The sequence below is a fragment of the Vicugna pacos genome, chromosome 22 (genome assembly GCF_048564905.1).
Source record: "Vicugna pacos chromosome 22, VicPac4, whole genome shotgun sequence".
NCBI lineage: Eukaryota > Metazoa > Chordata > Mammalia > Artiodactyla > Camelidae > Vicugna > Vicugna pacos.
This window is the reverse complement of record NC_133008.1, coordinates 30,658,117-30,673,133: the sequence shown is the minus strand read 5'-3', so window position 1 is coordinate 30,673,133 and position 15,017 is coordinate 30,658,117. Positions and strand designations below refer to the sequence as shown.

General features: G+C 55.9%; 1 protein-coding gene across 4 annotated transcripts in view; it reads left to right on the top strand.

Annotated features, from left to right (window-relative positions):
* The window catches only part of CELF5 (CUGBP Elav-like family member 5), a 49,370-nt gene that overhangs the window by 13,942 nt on the left and 20,411 nt on the right, over window positions 1–15,017 (top strand). For 2 of the 4 annotated variants that reach the window (XM_072948006.1, XM_072948007.1), the window contains 2 exons: window positions 2,387–2,469; window positions 14,233–14,281. In XM_072948006.1, coding sequence (XP_072804107.1) covers window positions 2,387–2,469; window positions 14,233–14,281 — 132 coding nt within the window. Of the gene's footprint in view, window positions 1–2,386; window positions 2,470–12,305; window positions 12,450–14,232; window positions 14,285–15,017 lie in introns of those variants that run through there. The other 2 variants (XM_072948008.1, XM_072948009.1) reach the window with 2 other exon arrangements.

Sequence of the window (15,017 nt, the reverse complement as noted above, 5' to 3'; positions counted from 1 at the left end):
CACACCACATATAAAGATGAGATGCTTGTAATACATCCCAATTGCAATTTTTTTATTCTGGTAAAATATATAACAAAATTTACCATCGTAACCAGGTCTAAGTGCACAGCTCAGTGGCATTAAGCACATTCACATTGCAATCACCCCACCACATCTCCAGAGCTTTCCCATCTTCCCAACCTGCAGCTCTGTCCCCATGAAACACCAAATCCCCACCCTTCCCCAGCCCCGGCCCCACCGCCTACTTCCTGTCTCTGTGGATGTGACTCCTCCAGGCCCTCCTGTGAGTGGACTCACACTGTGTGTCCTTCTGGGTCTGGTTCTCTCACTGAGCGTCCTGTCTTCAGGGTTCGTCCATGCAGCACGTGTCAGTGTTTTCTTCCTTTGTGGTCCTTGGGTGGATGGACCACTTTTTGCTTATCCACTCATCGTTGATGGATATTTGGGTTCTTTCTACCTTTAGGCTATTGTGAATAATGCCGCTAAGAACATGGGTGTGCAAATAACTCTTCGAGTCTCTGCTTTCAATTCTTATATTCAGGTGTGTACTCAGAAGTGGAATTGCTGGATCACGTGGTAATTCTATGTTTAACTTTTTTGAGGAACTTGCAAACTGTTATCCACAGCATCCGCACCATTTTACATACCCAGCACAAATGTTTTTTGAATGCTAGAAACTGTCCTCAGCTCTGCCTGGTGACCCCCTCCCCAGCGCTCCAGGGCGTCTCTCAGGCTTGGTGATGAGGACCCCTCCCCATCACCAGGCCCAGCTGGTGGGAGCAGCCGCTTAGTGAGCGCAGCTCACAGGATGCCGCTTTAATTAGCTACAGCCTGGGGCGGAAGTGGGCACCGCGGAGTTGTTCCCAGGGGCTCTGCTCAGGGGGTCCCCGTAGGGGGAGGCAGAGAGACCGTGAGGAGGGAGCGGGGGTGGGGGCCCCAGGGTCCGACAGCATCAGAACAGCCAGCGGTGGTCTCGTTTCATAGACGGCGAAACAGGTCCAGGGAGGTTAGAGAGGCAAAGCCCAGCGCTGAGGCCCGGACCGCTGTGTCCATCCAGAGAGCCCGACACCGGCCTGCATCCCCCACCCTCCCTCGGGCCAACATCTTTCAAAATGCCTTTGACCTCTCTGGCCCTTCTCTGGGTTCTCTCTGCTCACTTCTCTCCTGGCGCTCGTCTCTCGGCGTTTCCCGTCTCTGCGGCTCTCACGCTTTGCCTCCCCAGGGCGTCGTCCAATCACACCCTCGCTCTGGGCCACTTCGGGGCCGGCCCCGCCCCTCGCCTCTCCCGATTGGCCCTGCGCTTAGACGCAGCGCCACACCCCCTCTAGCTCTGCCCCCACCTTTTGGTTGGTTCTTCCCGAGGCACTTTCGGACCGTCCCCTCGGATGGGGAAACTGAGGCCCAGACAAGGGCAGCGCGCCATCCGAAGCCACAGAGCGGTTGGTGGCGGAGACGCCGCGCTCCTCATTCCGGTGCCGGGGCTGCTGGTGCCCTCCCCACCTCCTCCCCGGGGCCGCGGCTCTGGCCTCCCCTCTCCTCCCTCCCCACCTCGCCCAGCTCCTCAGCGCCATCTGACACTGCTCTGCCGTCCCCTGTCTCACCCTCTGGGAAGCGTGAGAGTGGAGGGGGAGAGCTGAGCTACCCCTACTGCCCCCCCCCCACCGGAGGGGCTCCAGCCTCCTCTTCTCTTCATTGTTTAAATTGTAGTAATATACATATAACGCTAAATTTACCATCTTAACCATTTCCCCTTCTTTTCTTTCCAAAAAAGTTGTTATTGTGGTTAAATACACTTTACGTAAAGTTTACCATTTTAACCATAGCTCAGTGGCATGAAGCACACTCACTCACTGTTGTGCGACCATCCCCTCCATCCATCTCCAGAACTTCCTTTTTTTTAACATTTTTTTATTGAGTTATAGTCATTTTACAATGTTGTGTCAAATTCCAGTGTAGAGCACAATTTTTCAGTTATACATGAACATACATATATTCGTTGAACTTCCTTATCTTCCCAAACTGCAGCTCTGTCCTCATGAAACACTGACCCCCATCCTTCCCCCAGCCCCGGCCCCACCGTCTACTTCCTGTCTCTGTGGATGTGACTCCTCCAGGGACCTCCTGTGAGTGTGTGTCCTTCTGGAGCTGGCTTATTTCCCTCAGCATAATATCCTCAATGTGCATCCATATTGTAGCAGGTGCCAGAATTTCCTTCTATTTTAAGGCTAATATTCCGTTGTATGGGTGGGCCACGTTTAGTTTATCCATTCATCCATCAATGGACACTTGGGTTGCTTTCACTTCTTGGCTATGGTGAAGAATGCTGCTGTGAACATGGGTGCATAACATCCTTTTCTCTGAACATTCCTATTTCTCTCCCCTCCAGGCTGTGCCTTTCTCACCTACTGTGCCAGGGACTCTGCCATTAAAGCTCAGACTGCCCTGCACGAACAGAAGACCTTGCCCGGGGTGAGTCCTGGGTGATGTCTGGGAAGGGGGACGGTTGGAGGAGGAGTTGCTCTCAGCCTGGAGAAGGCTGAGGCCCTTCCTGGGATCAGCGGTGAAGCCCACATACCTCTGATCTCAGAAAGAGGTATAAGGAGCGGAGAGGCAGAACTCATCACCAGAATGAGCATTCCTGGTGTGCCTACTGCATACCGTGCCCTGCACTTCATACCAGGGTGGTTGTGTGTGGTTGTGCAGGTTGCACACTGTACAAGGGCACCTGGCTCATCATGCGAGTGTCATTGGGCTGAGACCTGAAGGATGAGGAAGCGTTAGCAGGCAGAGGGAACAGCCTGTGCAATGGCCCTGAGGCAGGATCCTGCCTGGTGTGTTGGAGGAAAAGTTGAACAGTCCGGAGGCCCGTGTGTCTGGAGCAGAGTGAGCAAGGGGGAGAGAGAGAGGAGGGGAGGGCAGGGAGGGGACAGAGGCAGACATGCAGGGCCTGTGGGCCTCAGGGAGGAGCCTAGACTCCACCTGCCTCTCACCATTAAAAGGAAAGGGCTTTTCTTTTCCCTTCTCCCTATGGAGCAGATAAAACTATGGCCCCTTAATGCAGAAGCTCCTGATGCAGTATTTCCTCCCCAGGGGAGGCTGGCCCAGGCTCTGTCCCTGCCGGTGTCTCTGGTCAGCCCTGTCCTCTTTGGATGGGCAGGAGGTCCCTGCCCCCAGTAGAGGATGGGTGGCCCCCCTTAGCCAGCCGAGCTGGGTCTCCAGGCACTGCCTCTTGATGGAAATTGAAGGAGCCACAGTGAGAACCATGGTACCCGACCCCAGGAGCTCTGGTGTCCAGCGGGGAGCAGGGAGGATGGCCCTTCCCTCTGGAAATCTCAGGGCCCTTCAGCATCAAGGGAATTCGGGGGATGCTTGTGTGGCACCATGCCATCAGTGCTGGGAGCCTGGGAGCAGCACGGCTGACAGTGGACAGTGTGGGCTTCGCCAGCCAGGGACATGAGGCTGTGGCATGACTTTGACTCAACTCTGAACAATCATCAAAACGTTCCGGAGTGGGGGTTGGTTCTCAATCTCATTTGCAGAATCAAGAGCCCCTCTTCAGGGGTTGAAGTGGCATAGGCAAGAGCTTGCAGCCACATCAGCAGCCTCCTTGTTTAGCTCTCGCTGTGTGACACAGCCAGTAACTCTGTGACTGTCAGCACTGGACGGGTATAACTGGGCGGGGCATAGGGAGGGCGCTGTTGAGAAGGTCATGGAGGGCTTCACTGAGGAGGTGGCATTTGAGAAGAGGCTTGACAGGTGAGAAGGAAGGGCATGCCAGGAGATGGAACAGCACAAGCAAAGGTGCCTTAGAGCCTGTAGAATAAACACCACCCAGAATTCAGTCTTCTCCCTCCCTTGGGCCCCCTGCCAGTATCTCCCCAGACCAACCAGGAACGGGAGGGCAAGTCTGCCCTTGCAGTTGGCCCCCAGGGGCACGGTGGAGTTCTGTGGGCTGTGCTGGCTATCTCCTGATGCACCACAGGTTACGCATGTTAGTGGCTTCAAAAAACCAGCGTTCAGTTATCTCACAGTCGCCAGGGGTCGAGGACTGGGGCTCGAGTTTGCTGCCTGGCACAGGCTGAGGATTTCTCCTGAGGCTGCCGTGGAGACATCAGCAGAGCTTGACTGTGGCTGGCGAATCTACCTTCAAGCTGGCTCGGCTTTCGGCTGGAGGCCTCAGCTCGTCTCCCTGTGGGCATCTCCACAGTGCTGCTTGAGTGGCCTCACAGCACGGTGGCTGGCTTCCCCCAGGGCACAGGATCCGAGGGGCCAGCAAGGTGGAAGTCATCACACCTTTTATGACACACTACAATCCCTGCCACATTCTATCCTGGCCACTCACTGGGTGCCAGGGGCCTAGGCTGGGGAAGAGGTGGGGGAAACCTGGAGTGACCAAGCTTGATAGTAGATTGGTCCAAGGCCAGGCAGCCTGCAGGCAGCACAGCAGGGAGGTGACCTCACGGTCTGAGTGCAGACCCCGCGCTGGTGGCCAGCCCCCTGTCCTGTTGCTCAGTCCTTCCATGTACAGTGGACCATGTTTTTGTAGCATCAGATCCTGATTGGAACCTCTGACTCCTCTGTCCAGAGAAATCAATACTTGCCTAGAGATTTGCCAACATTGCCAGTAGTCCCCATGGCTAAGGCCCTCTTCCCCATTCCCCTGCTCCCACTTTCCTGGTGGGATCACTGAGGCCCAAAGCCAGTGCCTTTGGCTTCCTGAGGCCACAGGGGCCTGGGAACCAGTTTCCTCTGTGTTGGAGGCTGAAGCTGAGCTCTGGGCTCTGTCGGAAGTGGGGAAGGAAGATGGGAGAAGGTGGAAGAGCCAGGAGCTAAGGAGCTCTCCCTCCCTGCATCCCGGGCTGCTCTCACCAGGCTGGTCTCCAGTCCAAGGTCTCCTTGGAATGTAAAGATGCTACATCACCAGCGTTCCTTCTCTGTGTCAGACTCAGGGCTCTCTGTCCTTCTCTGTCTGCTAACTCTCCCTGACCAGTCAGTGGACCCAATTCTTTCATCCATTTATCCAGCCAACCAGCCAGCAAACTTTTATTGAGCACCTGCTGTTTTCAAGGCACTATGCTACACGTCTATCGCTAGCTCTGTGTGCAGAAGTCACCCCCTCGGGACTCCCCCGGCACCCCAGACCCAGCAGAGCTCAAACTGACCACCACATCCCCTCCCCTTTGAATGGGTTTTTCCCCCTCCCAGCCCCTGCCCCCCAGCCTGCAGTCCCCACATCCTGCTCTCCAGAGCCCCTCCTCCCCACTCTGTGGTCCTGTGGGTTCACATCCCAGCTCCACCCCTCCCAAGGCTTTGACAATGTCTTTCCTTCAGAGGCTCAGTCACTCTTATCTCTGAAATGGGTCTCACCACCTCCATCTGACCAGGCTGGAGAGAGAATTGCAGGAAGTGTGCATGCAAAGTGGATTCTATTTTGGGAGATGTTAAGTCCTTACGTTTTGGTCTCTGCAAGTCCCTAGTTCCTAGAAATTCCTCACTCCCCAGAGACCAAGGACCCCACAGGAACAGCAACCCCTGTAATCATGTCTGAGGACTCAGGGGAGCTGTTTTCCACCTGGAGAATCTCTCCTCTGCCTTCAAGGTGGCACCTGGTACCTCCTCCCTGTGCTTATCCCTGACCCCTCGGGGCTGGGCTGTCTGCATCTGCCTGTCTCCCCTTAAATCGGGGGCTCCTCGAGGGCAGACCCTGGCTTTCAGCGTGGGAGTAGATCTGGGGGTGTATCAATCTCCTAGGGCCACCCTAACAAAACACCACTAACTGGATGTCGTAAAGCCTCAGAAACTTACTGCCTCAAGGGCCCAGGAGCCAGAGCCTGAGATCAAGGTGCCAGCAGGGCCACACTCCCTCTGGAGGCTCTCGGGGAGGCTCTAGTCCAGGCTGTCTCCCAGCTTCTGGTGGTCGCTGGCAATCCTTGGCCTGGGGACTCATCGCTGCGATCCCTGCTTGCATCACTACTGGGCCTTCTCCTCTGTGTCTCCACCTCTGCCTTTCTCTTGTAAGGACACCAGCCATTGGATTCTGGGGCTCACCCTAAACCCAGAATGACCTCATGTCGAGATCTATCTCTTAATTACGGGTGTAAAGATGCCTTTTCCAAGTCAGGTCCCATTCACAGATTCCAGAGGTCAGGACTTGGACATATTTTTAGAGGGAATGACCATTCAACCCACTGCAGGGGGTGTGACCACAAAATGAACAGCCCGATGTAGGGGTGCCTGGGACAGCATCTCAAGGGAGAACCAGGCGATCCGCATTGATGGCCTCGTGGAGGGCAGACAGGGCGGGTTCTTGGAGAGGGAAGCATTTGTGTTGTCTTGAGTGATGGCAGGACTGTGGCAGATGGACGTGGTGTGCGGACAGAGCGTACCAAGATTCAGAGGCAGGAGCCTGCCTGGTGTGCTGAGTGCGGGAGCACACGGGAGCCTAATGGGGGAGTTTACTGCCCCCAGTGACACTGGGCAATGTCTGGGGACGTTTGTGATCATTGTGACTGGGAGATGCTACTGGCATTGAGTGGACAGAGGCCAGGATGCTTGTCAACACCCTACGGCGCCCAGGATGGCCTCTCACAACAGAGAATGACCCAGCCCCAGATCAACTGCACCAGGGCTGAGAAACCCTGTTTAGGAGAACAAGGAGCTGGTGAACATTCTAGAACAGTGCTAGTAGAAATATAATGCAAGCCACATATAGCATTTAAATTTTTCTAGGAGCAACATGGAGAGAGAAAAAAGAAACAGGTGAAATGAATCTTAATACTATCTTTCACTTGAACCCAGTATCTCCAAAATCTTATCATTTCAATGGGTGGTCAGTACAGCCCACATAAAAATTATGAACAAAATAGTGCACGTGCCTTTTTTCATCCTTTTTTCAATCCCAAGTGTCCCCAGATCCGGTGAGTGTGCTGCACACCCGTGGTCCGTCTCACCTGCATGCTCCACTGTTATCAGGGATGTTCGCGCTGTCTCTGCATTTTATAAAATCAACATTTGAAAAAGTAGGTTTCGCCTGTCCAGTTTGTTCTAAATAGACTAAAGATTTTCCAAGAATGGAGTCGGGTATCAGTTTTTAGGCTTATATTTAGGCTTATATTTGTATTAATTGTACTTAAACACAAGTAAACAAAATTCCGTTCCTCAGTCACGCAAGCCATATTTCAAGTAGCCACATGTGGCTGTTGGCTTCCACACTGAGCAGTAGTTCTAAAATGTTCTAGGCCAAGGGTCAGTCAGCTTTTCCCGTAAAGGATCAGAGAGTAGTTATTGTTGGCTTTGCCGGCCGTTCAGCCCCGTCCCATCTACGAAAAGCAGAAAACAACCACAGACAAGTCACTGAATGGGCGTGGCTGTGTGCCAATAAAACTTTATTGGTAAAAACAGGCAGGAAGCCAGAATAGGACTGTGGTTTGCCAGTCTCCAATTTAGACCATCTCTGTCCAATAGAACCTTCTGCAGTGGTGGACATGTTCTGTCTCTGCTGTCCAATATGGTGACCAATAGCTCCATGTGGCCACTGAGCCTTTGAAATGTGGCAGGTGTGGCTCAAGAACTGGATTTTTCGTGTTATTTAGTGTTAATAAATGGAAATTTAAATGTAAACAGCTACATGTGGCTAGGGGCTACCATACTGGACAGTACAAATCTAGAATGTTCTAGATCAGGGGTCAGCTACTGTTTTGGGCAGCAGAGACCTAGAGTGCTCTAGACCAGGGAACAGTTACCGTGTTAGGCAGGGCAGACTTAGAATGTCCTAGACCCAGGAACGTGGTGCAGTGTCATCACACATCTAAATTAGGGAGTCCGAGGTCTCTCTTTGATACCATCTCATGGTGGAGGAGGGGTGAGGAGTCTCGAGCAATACAGGTCTCCTCGCAGAGCCTCAGTTTCCCCAGAGCTATCACTGTTGCCCAGCACCCCTGGGGCACTTCATCCAAATGTCAGCGGGGCGCCGGGGCTGCTGCTGGCCCCACTTGACCAACAGGGAAATTGTGAGAGGAAGGGACCCTACCGGGGTCACCCAGCAGGGGGCGCACTTCAGCCCCGCTCAACCAGTTCCACAGTCCTTGCACCCCTGGCTTCTCTCGTTCGGCTTCCTGAAAGCTGGTCCCTGCCCCCCTGGAGGTGAGGGCAGATGTTTGCTCAGTAAGAAGGAGGCAGCTGAGAGCAGCTCAGACGTAGGGGACCCTGGAGACCACCCCCAGGTCAGGGCAGCGTTCTCTCAGAGTAGAGCCTGGCTTTTCAAAACTATTTCTTAAAATTTGAAAAAAAAAAACCTGCACACTTAGAGAAAAGTGTATGCAACACAACTTGATTATAAAGCGAGCACCTCTGTTACCACTGCACAGCTGGCATCGGCACACCGCCCCGTGCGCGTCCCCGGGCCCCGGGCCCGAGCCCCGCTTCCTGCTGGAGGCGCCGCTGTTCTGACTCTCCTGGTGACCAGCTCCTGCTTTTCTTCTGGTGTGGCGCTGATGAGGCTCAGTGTCATGCCTCAGTGCAGTCTGTGCTTTGTCATCGCCGTGTGGTATTCCACGGCTGGAATATACAGTTTGCTCGTACATTCTCCTGCTGGTGGGCATTTGGGTTGTTTCTGGTTTTGTTGTTACTTGCTGGTGTTTTGTTTTTGGTGGACACGTGCCGCACTTTGGCCAGGCTCATTCCCGGGAGTTCCGATCCCCGAGTATCCATACCTTCGGCTTCTGATGAGCAGAGGGGCTGATTTCCGGGGTGAGCCTCCCTCCCCCGAGAACATCCGCAGAAACGGCATCAGCCTTTCGGAACAAAGAGCTAGAGGCTTGCTTGCTGATCGCACGCGGGCTACTGGCACAGAAGACCCCCCATGCCTGTCAGCGGCATCTGGGGAAAGGCATCTGAGCCCCCCTCCGCGGCATCTCTGAGGGAGGATGGAGCCGGCACGCACGAGGTGCGGCGGGTGCCGGAAAGCCCACCCCGCGGGCTCACGTGCGCGCTCGCAGCCAGGGAGTCAGGGGGCGGGGTCTGGGTTGCGCAAGGGACGTAGGCAGCCACCGTCTCTCCCCCGTGTGTGTGCGCGTGTGCGTGTGCGTGTGCGTGTTGGGGAAGACAGTATGGAGCGGACACTGCTGTCTTTTCAGTTACAGATGAACCAGGAGGGGAGTGGTCCCCGTCGTTCCTAGCTCTGCGTCTCCCCACCCACTCCCCGACCTCCCCGTGGCACAGCCAATCCCTGCCCCATAAAGCTGCTTTCTGCAGAATGACCTCCTCCCCCTTCCAGTTCCCTCCTGGAGTGTGACAGCGGCGTCCGTGGGGGACACAGTTTAATCAAATCTCAGCATTCTGGAATAGGATCATACACTGAATAACAGAATCCTGGAATAGAACCAGGAATCGACGGCAGGACCCTGGAATCCACGCTGGGAGGGTGCCTCCAGGTCCCCGCAGAGGCTGTTTGCTGGGCTGTCAAACACCGGGATGGGGTTCCTGGGGATAGGAGGGACCCCCTGAGGATGGTCAGGCAGCAATCCAGCTCTCACCTCTTGGAGGGTGAGAGGCTAGGTCACCTGAGTCAGTGTCATCTCTTTCTTCCTGAAGGTCCCGGAGGGTGAGGGTTGCCCCAGACCTGGCAGCTGCCCTGCTGTTCATCTGAGCACCCCAGGAAGGGATGGGTTTGTCGAGCTGTGAGACCCCCACAAGCCCCCTGAACCCTTTTCTGTGCACATAGGGGTCTCTGAGGTGGTCCCCTTGCAGAACCCACGCCCACATCCCACGACTTGGCTCAGAGTTAAGCCAGCCCTGAGAATGGGCAGGGGCCCCAAAGGGCCAAACTCCTAATGACTTGGCTGTCCCAGGCCTGTTTCCTTGTCTGTAACATGGAGGTGTGGAGTATTTTGTGGATCCTGGGAGGTGACACAACCCAGATGCTGAACACATAATTGGCAGATATACGCTGAATGAGTGAACGAACGGTCCCAGGCAAGTCGAGCTGTGGGCCTCTGACCAGTCATGCCTCTTCCCGGGCCCGTTGTTTCTGTGAAACGGGGGCAGTGCAGACTCTCCTGGGACAACTCCTGGGTTACTTCCCATGCCGGCACCACGCCCAGCACGCCTGCCTCGCTCTTGCCCATGGGACAGCAGTCTGGAAACCACAGGTTTTGTCTCGTTTCATCTCTTGTCATTTGTGGACCCTGTTCTGGGTCTTTCTGGAGAGGGGTCCCAGAGCCCCTCAGCCCTGACTCCAGAGCTTACTCAAAAGAGGGACAGTGTGTGTTTTGGGGGATGTGCCACCTTCAAGGCAGTGCCTGAGCAAAGCAACCAAAGCAGATGGGCACGGAGGGGAAGGCTTCTGGGGGAGATGGCATTCCAGGGGGCTTGTAGGACAAGGATTGGATGTGCAGGGGCACCTTCCAGCCTGATGTCCTTGGGGTGTGGGAGGAGGAGAGGGCAGGAGTGGCTCCTTGAATGCCAGGATAAGGAGCTGATCCTCTACCCTAAGGGCAATAGGGAGCCATGGCAGCCTCCAGAACAGGAGAGGGGCTTGGTCTAGGTGTTCACTGGAAGCTGGACTGGGACTTGGGTCGCAGAGGAGGAGGCTGGAGTTGTGCCTGAGCAGCCCAGATAGAGGTCCGCCTTGCTTCGTTCCCCTCCACTCCACTCAGAAAGAATTTAGTTCGAGCTTTCCCTGGGCTACCGACTACATCTTCTAAAGGCATAACTTGGCAAATCTAGGAGAATATTTGGGGCCCCAGCCTGACTACTGGAGACTCCTCCTGCAGTCCCTCCTCCCCACAGCCTCAGTTTCCCCATCTGAAATACACACAAGTCAAACATAAGGGACCCTATTGTCCCAATGGTGTATGGCTTGGTTGAAGTCACAGCAAAAGCTGGGTGGCAGAGCAAAGACTGAATCCCAGCCACTTAGTGGGCATATAGACAATCCCAGAGCCCTACCCAAACTGAACCTTGGCTGGAGGAATGCCTGGGCCCTCAGAGGAAACTGACAGGAGATCTGGTCTCTGCTTCGGACTTTCTCCTCTCCTTTTCTGATTTGCCTGTCTGTAAAATGGGTATGTTTCTATCTCATAAAGTTGCTTAGAGATGAAATCAGTCAGTGGATATAGGTATTGCTCCAACATGAACTGCCTGCCACCAACTCCTATTCATACTTCAAAACCCACTGTAGATTTTCCATCTTCAGTGACCCCCCAGGATAGCCTTTGGCTCATTACTGTTCTCTGCTCTAGGATCTTCCAGCACTTGATCCCTCCTTCTGCCCCAACACTGACCTCATGAGCCTGGGAATGTCTGTGTATGCCTCTGTTTCCCCTCTGTCAGACTGGTGGGATTTTTCCTGAGGTTGCAGAATTACTCAGCATGAAGCACACGGGAATATTGTTGAATAAATGAAAAAAGGAAGGGAGGGGGCAGGGAAAGGATGTAGCGATGGGGAGCCAGAGAAGGTGGAGGAGGGAGGGAGGGCACTCGGCAGAGACCTCAGTAGGACAGATGGAGAGAGGGAGCAGGAAGGAGGAGGGCAGAACCAGATGGGTGGGCAGGGGCAACAGGAGGGGTGGGGTTAGGGGAGACCCAGCTCCCCCCTGGCACTCCTCCTCCCTGGTTGGGCTGGCAGCTCAGGCAGGGCCCGGCCTCTGGCGGGCGGATCGCCTGGGTGTTGGGTGTGGAGAGCGAGGCGCGGAGCCCCTGCGTGCGAGCGGCGGCGTGTGCGCGCCTGTGCGCCCAGGGCTGGCCGGGCGGGCGGCGGCACGTGGATGCCAGCCTGGCGCACGTCTCCAGGCCGGTGGGTAAGGAGGGGCGCGGGGCTGCGGGATGCGGATGGCCGGGCCTCAGAGACTCGGCTTTCAAGTCGGGGACTAGAGCGGAGGGGGTTGCCCACCTGGCTTCTCAGAACCAGACCAGGACCCCATCCCCCGCGCCAAGCTGACCCAGGAGGGGGAAAGGGCCTCCCAGTAGGAGGAAGAAAGTCCCAGGCTCTGCAGCGGGCTGGGGAGATGGTGAGCAGGTACCCAGGCCGCAAGAATGGGGTGGGTGTGGAGGGTGTGGTGATGGGGGCAGGTTCCCTCCCCGTGATCCCCCTCCCTCACTCCCTCCCTCTGCTCATCCATCTCTAGAAGATTATATTTAAATATCTCTTTTGTGCAAGGCAGGAGCTGGGCTCGCCCCTAAGAGGCGGTTTCCATGGCAACAACAATTGCCAGCTTCCGTGTGGTGAATCAGTGTTGCCATGGCAACCTCATCCTCATCTGCCCAAGGTGCTGGGAGTGGGGGGAGGAGGTGAGGGCCAGCGGAGGCGGGTGGGAGGGGTGGGGGAGCAAGAGGCTAGAGCTCAGGTGCTCCCTCCCCCGCACCTCCCTTCACCGTCTCAGTCTGCCCCCTGTCCAGAAACTGGTCCCATCTGGTTGAAATAATCTCCCCTCCTGCCTCCAGCTAGAGAGGTGTGGTACCCAGGTGGAAAGGGCCTGGGGTGCGGGGTGTATGGGTGGGTGGGTGGGTGGCTGTGTGTGTTGGGGGTTGGGGAGATGTGGTTCGGCCTTCTCCAAGTGGTCAAGTTCCCTCTGAGGGTGTGTCTGGGTGGCAGGAAGATTGGGCTAGAGGAATTGGGGGCACTAGATGGGGGAGACAGACGCCTATCTTGTTCTGGGGTTCCCAAGGCTGAGTTCAAGTTGAAGAAGACTGTATGTGCCCCAGACATACACTCAAAAAGAGAAAGAGTATCAGAAGGGAAAGGAGTCAAAGAGGGGAGGGAGAGCAGACAAATAACCTCTCTAAGCCTTAATTCTGACATCCATAAAATGGGGTAAAAATTGTGCCTCTCTCTGGAGCTTGCTTGGCTAGTGTTTGTCAAGCACCTTTGAATGGCTGTAGGGGTCTACCTCAAGATTATCGGACCTGGGAGTGGGGCTGGGATGAGGGTCCAGCCCCAGGCCGGATGTGGAGGGACCAGGTGCCTTTCTATGCTGATGGGTGCTGGAGACTTCCTTCTGGTCAGTTTAGCTCAGCAGACTCCTCTAATTCTCTCATGTACCCTGCCCTGTGTGTGTGTGTGTGGTGGGGGGTGATGCGGGGGGGAGCTGCTATGGTCTCAGTCTGGAGGGAGGCAGAGGGAGGAAGGAACCCAGAAGGGTGGAAGGATTGCCCACATGGGGGCTTTGGGGCTGGGTTTTGAAGGATGAGTGGGAGTTCACCAGAGACACCAGGTCAGGAAGAAGGTTCTGTCCTAGGACCAGCGGAGAAGCAAACGCCACCCCACCCCACAGCCCTCAGGTCTGTTCTGAAATAGCCACATCAGTTCACACCCACGGCTGGCTAAGCTGGGGAAGTGGGGCCTAGGGAAGGAATTTGCCCATTGAACATCAGTTTCAGTCCTGGGGGTGAGGGACGGAAGTGTCCAGAACAGTGAGACCAGATTGCAGGCTGGTCCACTCGGGCATGAGTTTCCCCAGCCCGAGGTCAGGGAGCAGGCTGAAGGTCGCTGCCTTGGTGTGTCGGTCAGCCGCTCCTGAGTCACAGACTGCTCTGGAAGTTTCATTTGTTCATGATTCTGTAGGTTGACGAGCGCAGGCTGGGCTTAGCTGGGCAGTTCTTCTGCTGATTTGTCCTGAGTCATTCATGCAGCAACAGTCAGCTGGGGCTCGACTGGAGCTAACTGGGCAGGGCCTCCCTGGGCTGTCTGTCAGCAGAGTGTCTGTGCATGAGGTCTCCTGTCCTCCAGCAGCTCACTTGGACTCGCCCACCTGGCAGTGTCAAGGGCTCCACGATGACAAGAGTGGGAGATGCGAGATCTCCTGAGGCCGAGGCTCAGACCTCTCACAGCTCCACTCGCACACATTCCATCAGTTAGCGTTCGCCGCGTGGCCAAGTCCAGGTGCAGAAGCTGGGGAAACAGACCCCAGTTCGTGATGGAGGAACTGCAGAGTCACACCACAAACAGGGACTGTGGGACTTGGGCCACTGGAGGAAGCAAGGAGACTTCCTGGCTGAAGGGAGATTTGTTACTGGGTTTTGAAGGCAAAGTAGGTGTTCTCCAGGCCGCAAGCGCAGAGCCCTGTAGGTGGGACTCTGTCATTTGGTGTGACTGAGGTGCTAGTTGCTGCCAGAGGTTGGTGGGACGCCGAGGCGGGGGAGGTGGGCAGGAGTGCCAGGCAGAGCTCAGGCAAAGCTTCCACCCACACTATCCCCGCTGCCGACCTTGACCTCCCTCCCCCCCTCTCTCCACAGATGGCGCGGCCAATCCAGGTGAAGCCTGCGGACAGTGAAAGCCGTGGAGGTAGTTGTCATCTCTCCGTGGCCCCCAGGCTGCGGGCTGGCAGAGGGATGGGAGGATGGAAATCCTTGCGTGAACGGTGGTGGGAGAGGCAGAGGCCCCTGGCCGGGGTAAGGGCAGGAGAGGAGGGAAGCTGTGTCCCCTCTTCCTAACCACAGTGCCACAGGCCCAGGAGTAGGGGATGTGGCCAGGCCCAGCTGCTTTCCCCTAGAACTTGAAATAGCCCGCTTGTCTGAGGGTGCAGTAATGGGGATCTTCAGGTGCAGAGGGGCCGGGGTCCCGGAAGGGCTGTGGGCTGCTTTCTGGGCCGTGCGTATGTGTGTGCGCATGTTTGCACGTCTGGGCAAGCACACGTGTGTGTGTGTGTGAGCAGGCAGACCTGGGCACAGCTCTGTGCAGATGTGTGTGTTCACATGCGTATGTGTTTCTGGCTGGTGCAGTGGGAGTGCCTGCCCTCCTGTGTGCACATCTGCGTGCCTCGGCTGTGTATGGGCGTGTATGTTCAAGCGTGTGTGCTTGAGTGTTCCAGGCTGGGTGGGTGGGTGTGCAGGCTGGGCCCTGTGTCTGCCTGAGGCTGGACTTCGCGCTGGGTGTGTTCCTGGGGGGGAGATGCTTAGCTGTCTCCTGTGGGATCCAAGGTTAGTCATTCTTGGGTACTTTTGAACCCCCTCCCCACCTCAGGTGGACTGGGGGCTGAGGGGTTGCAGCTAGCTGTGGAGGTGGTATGGGAGGGCAGGGC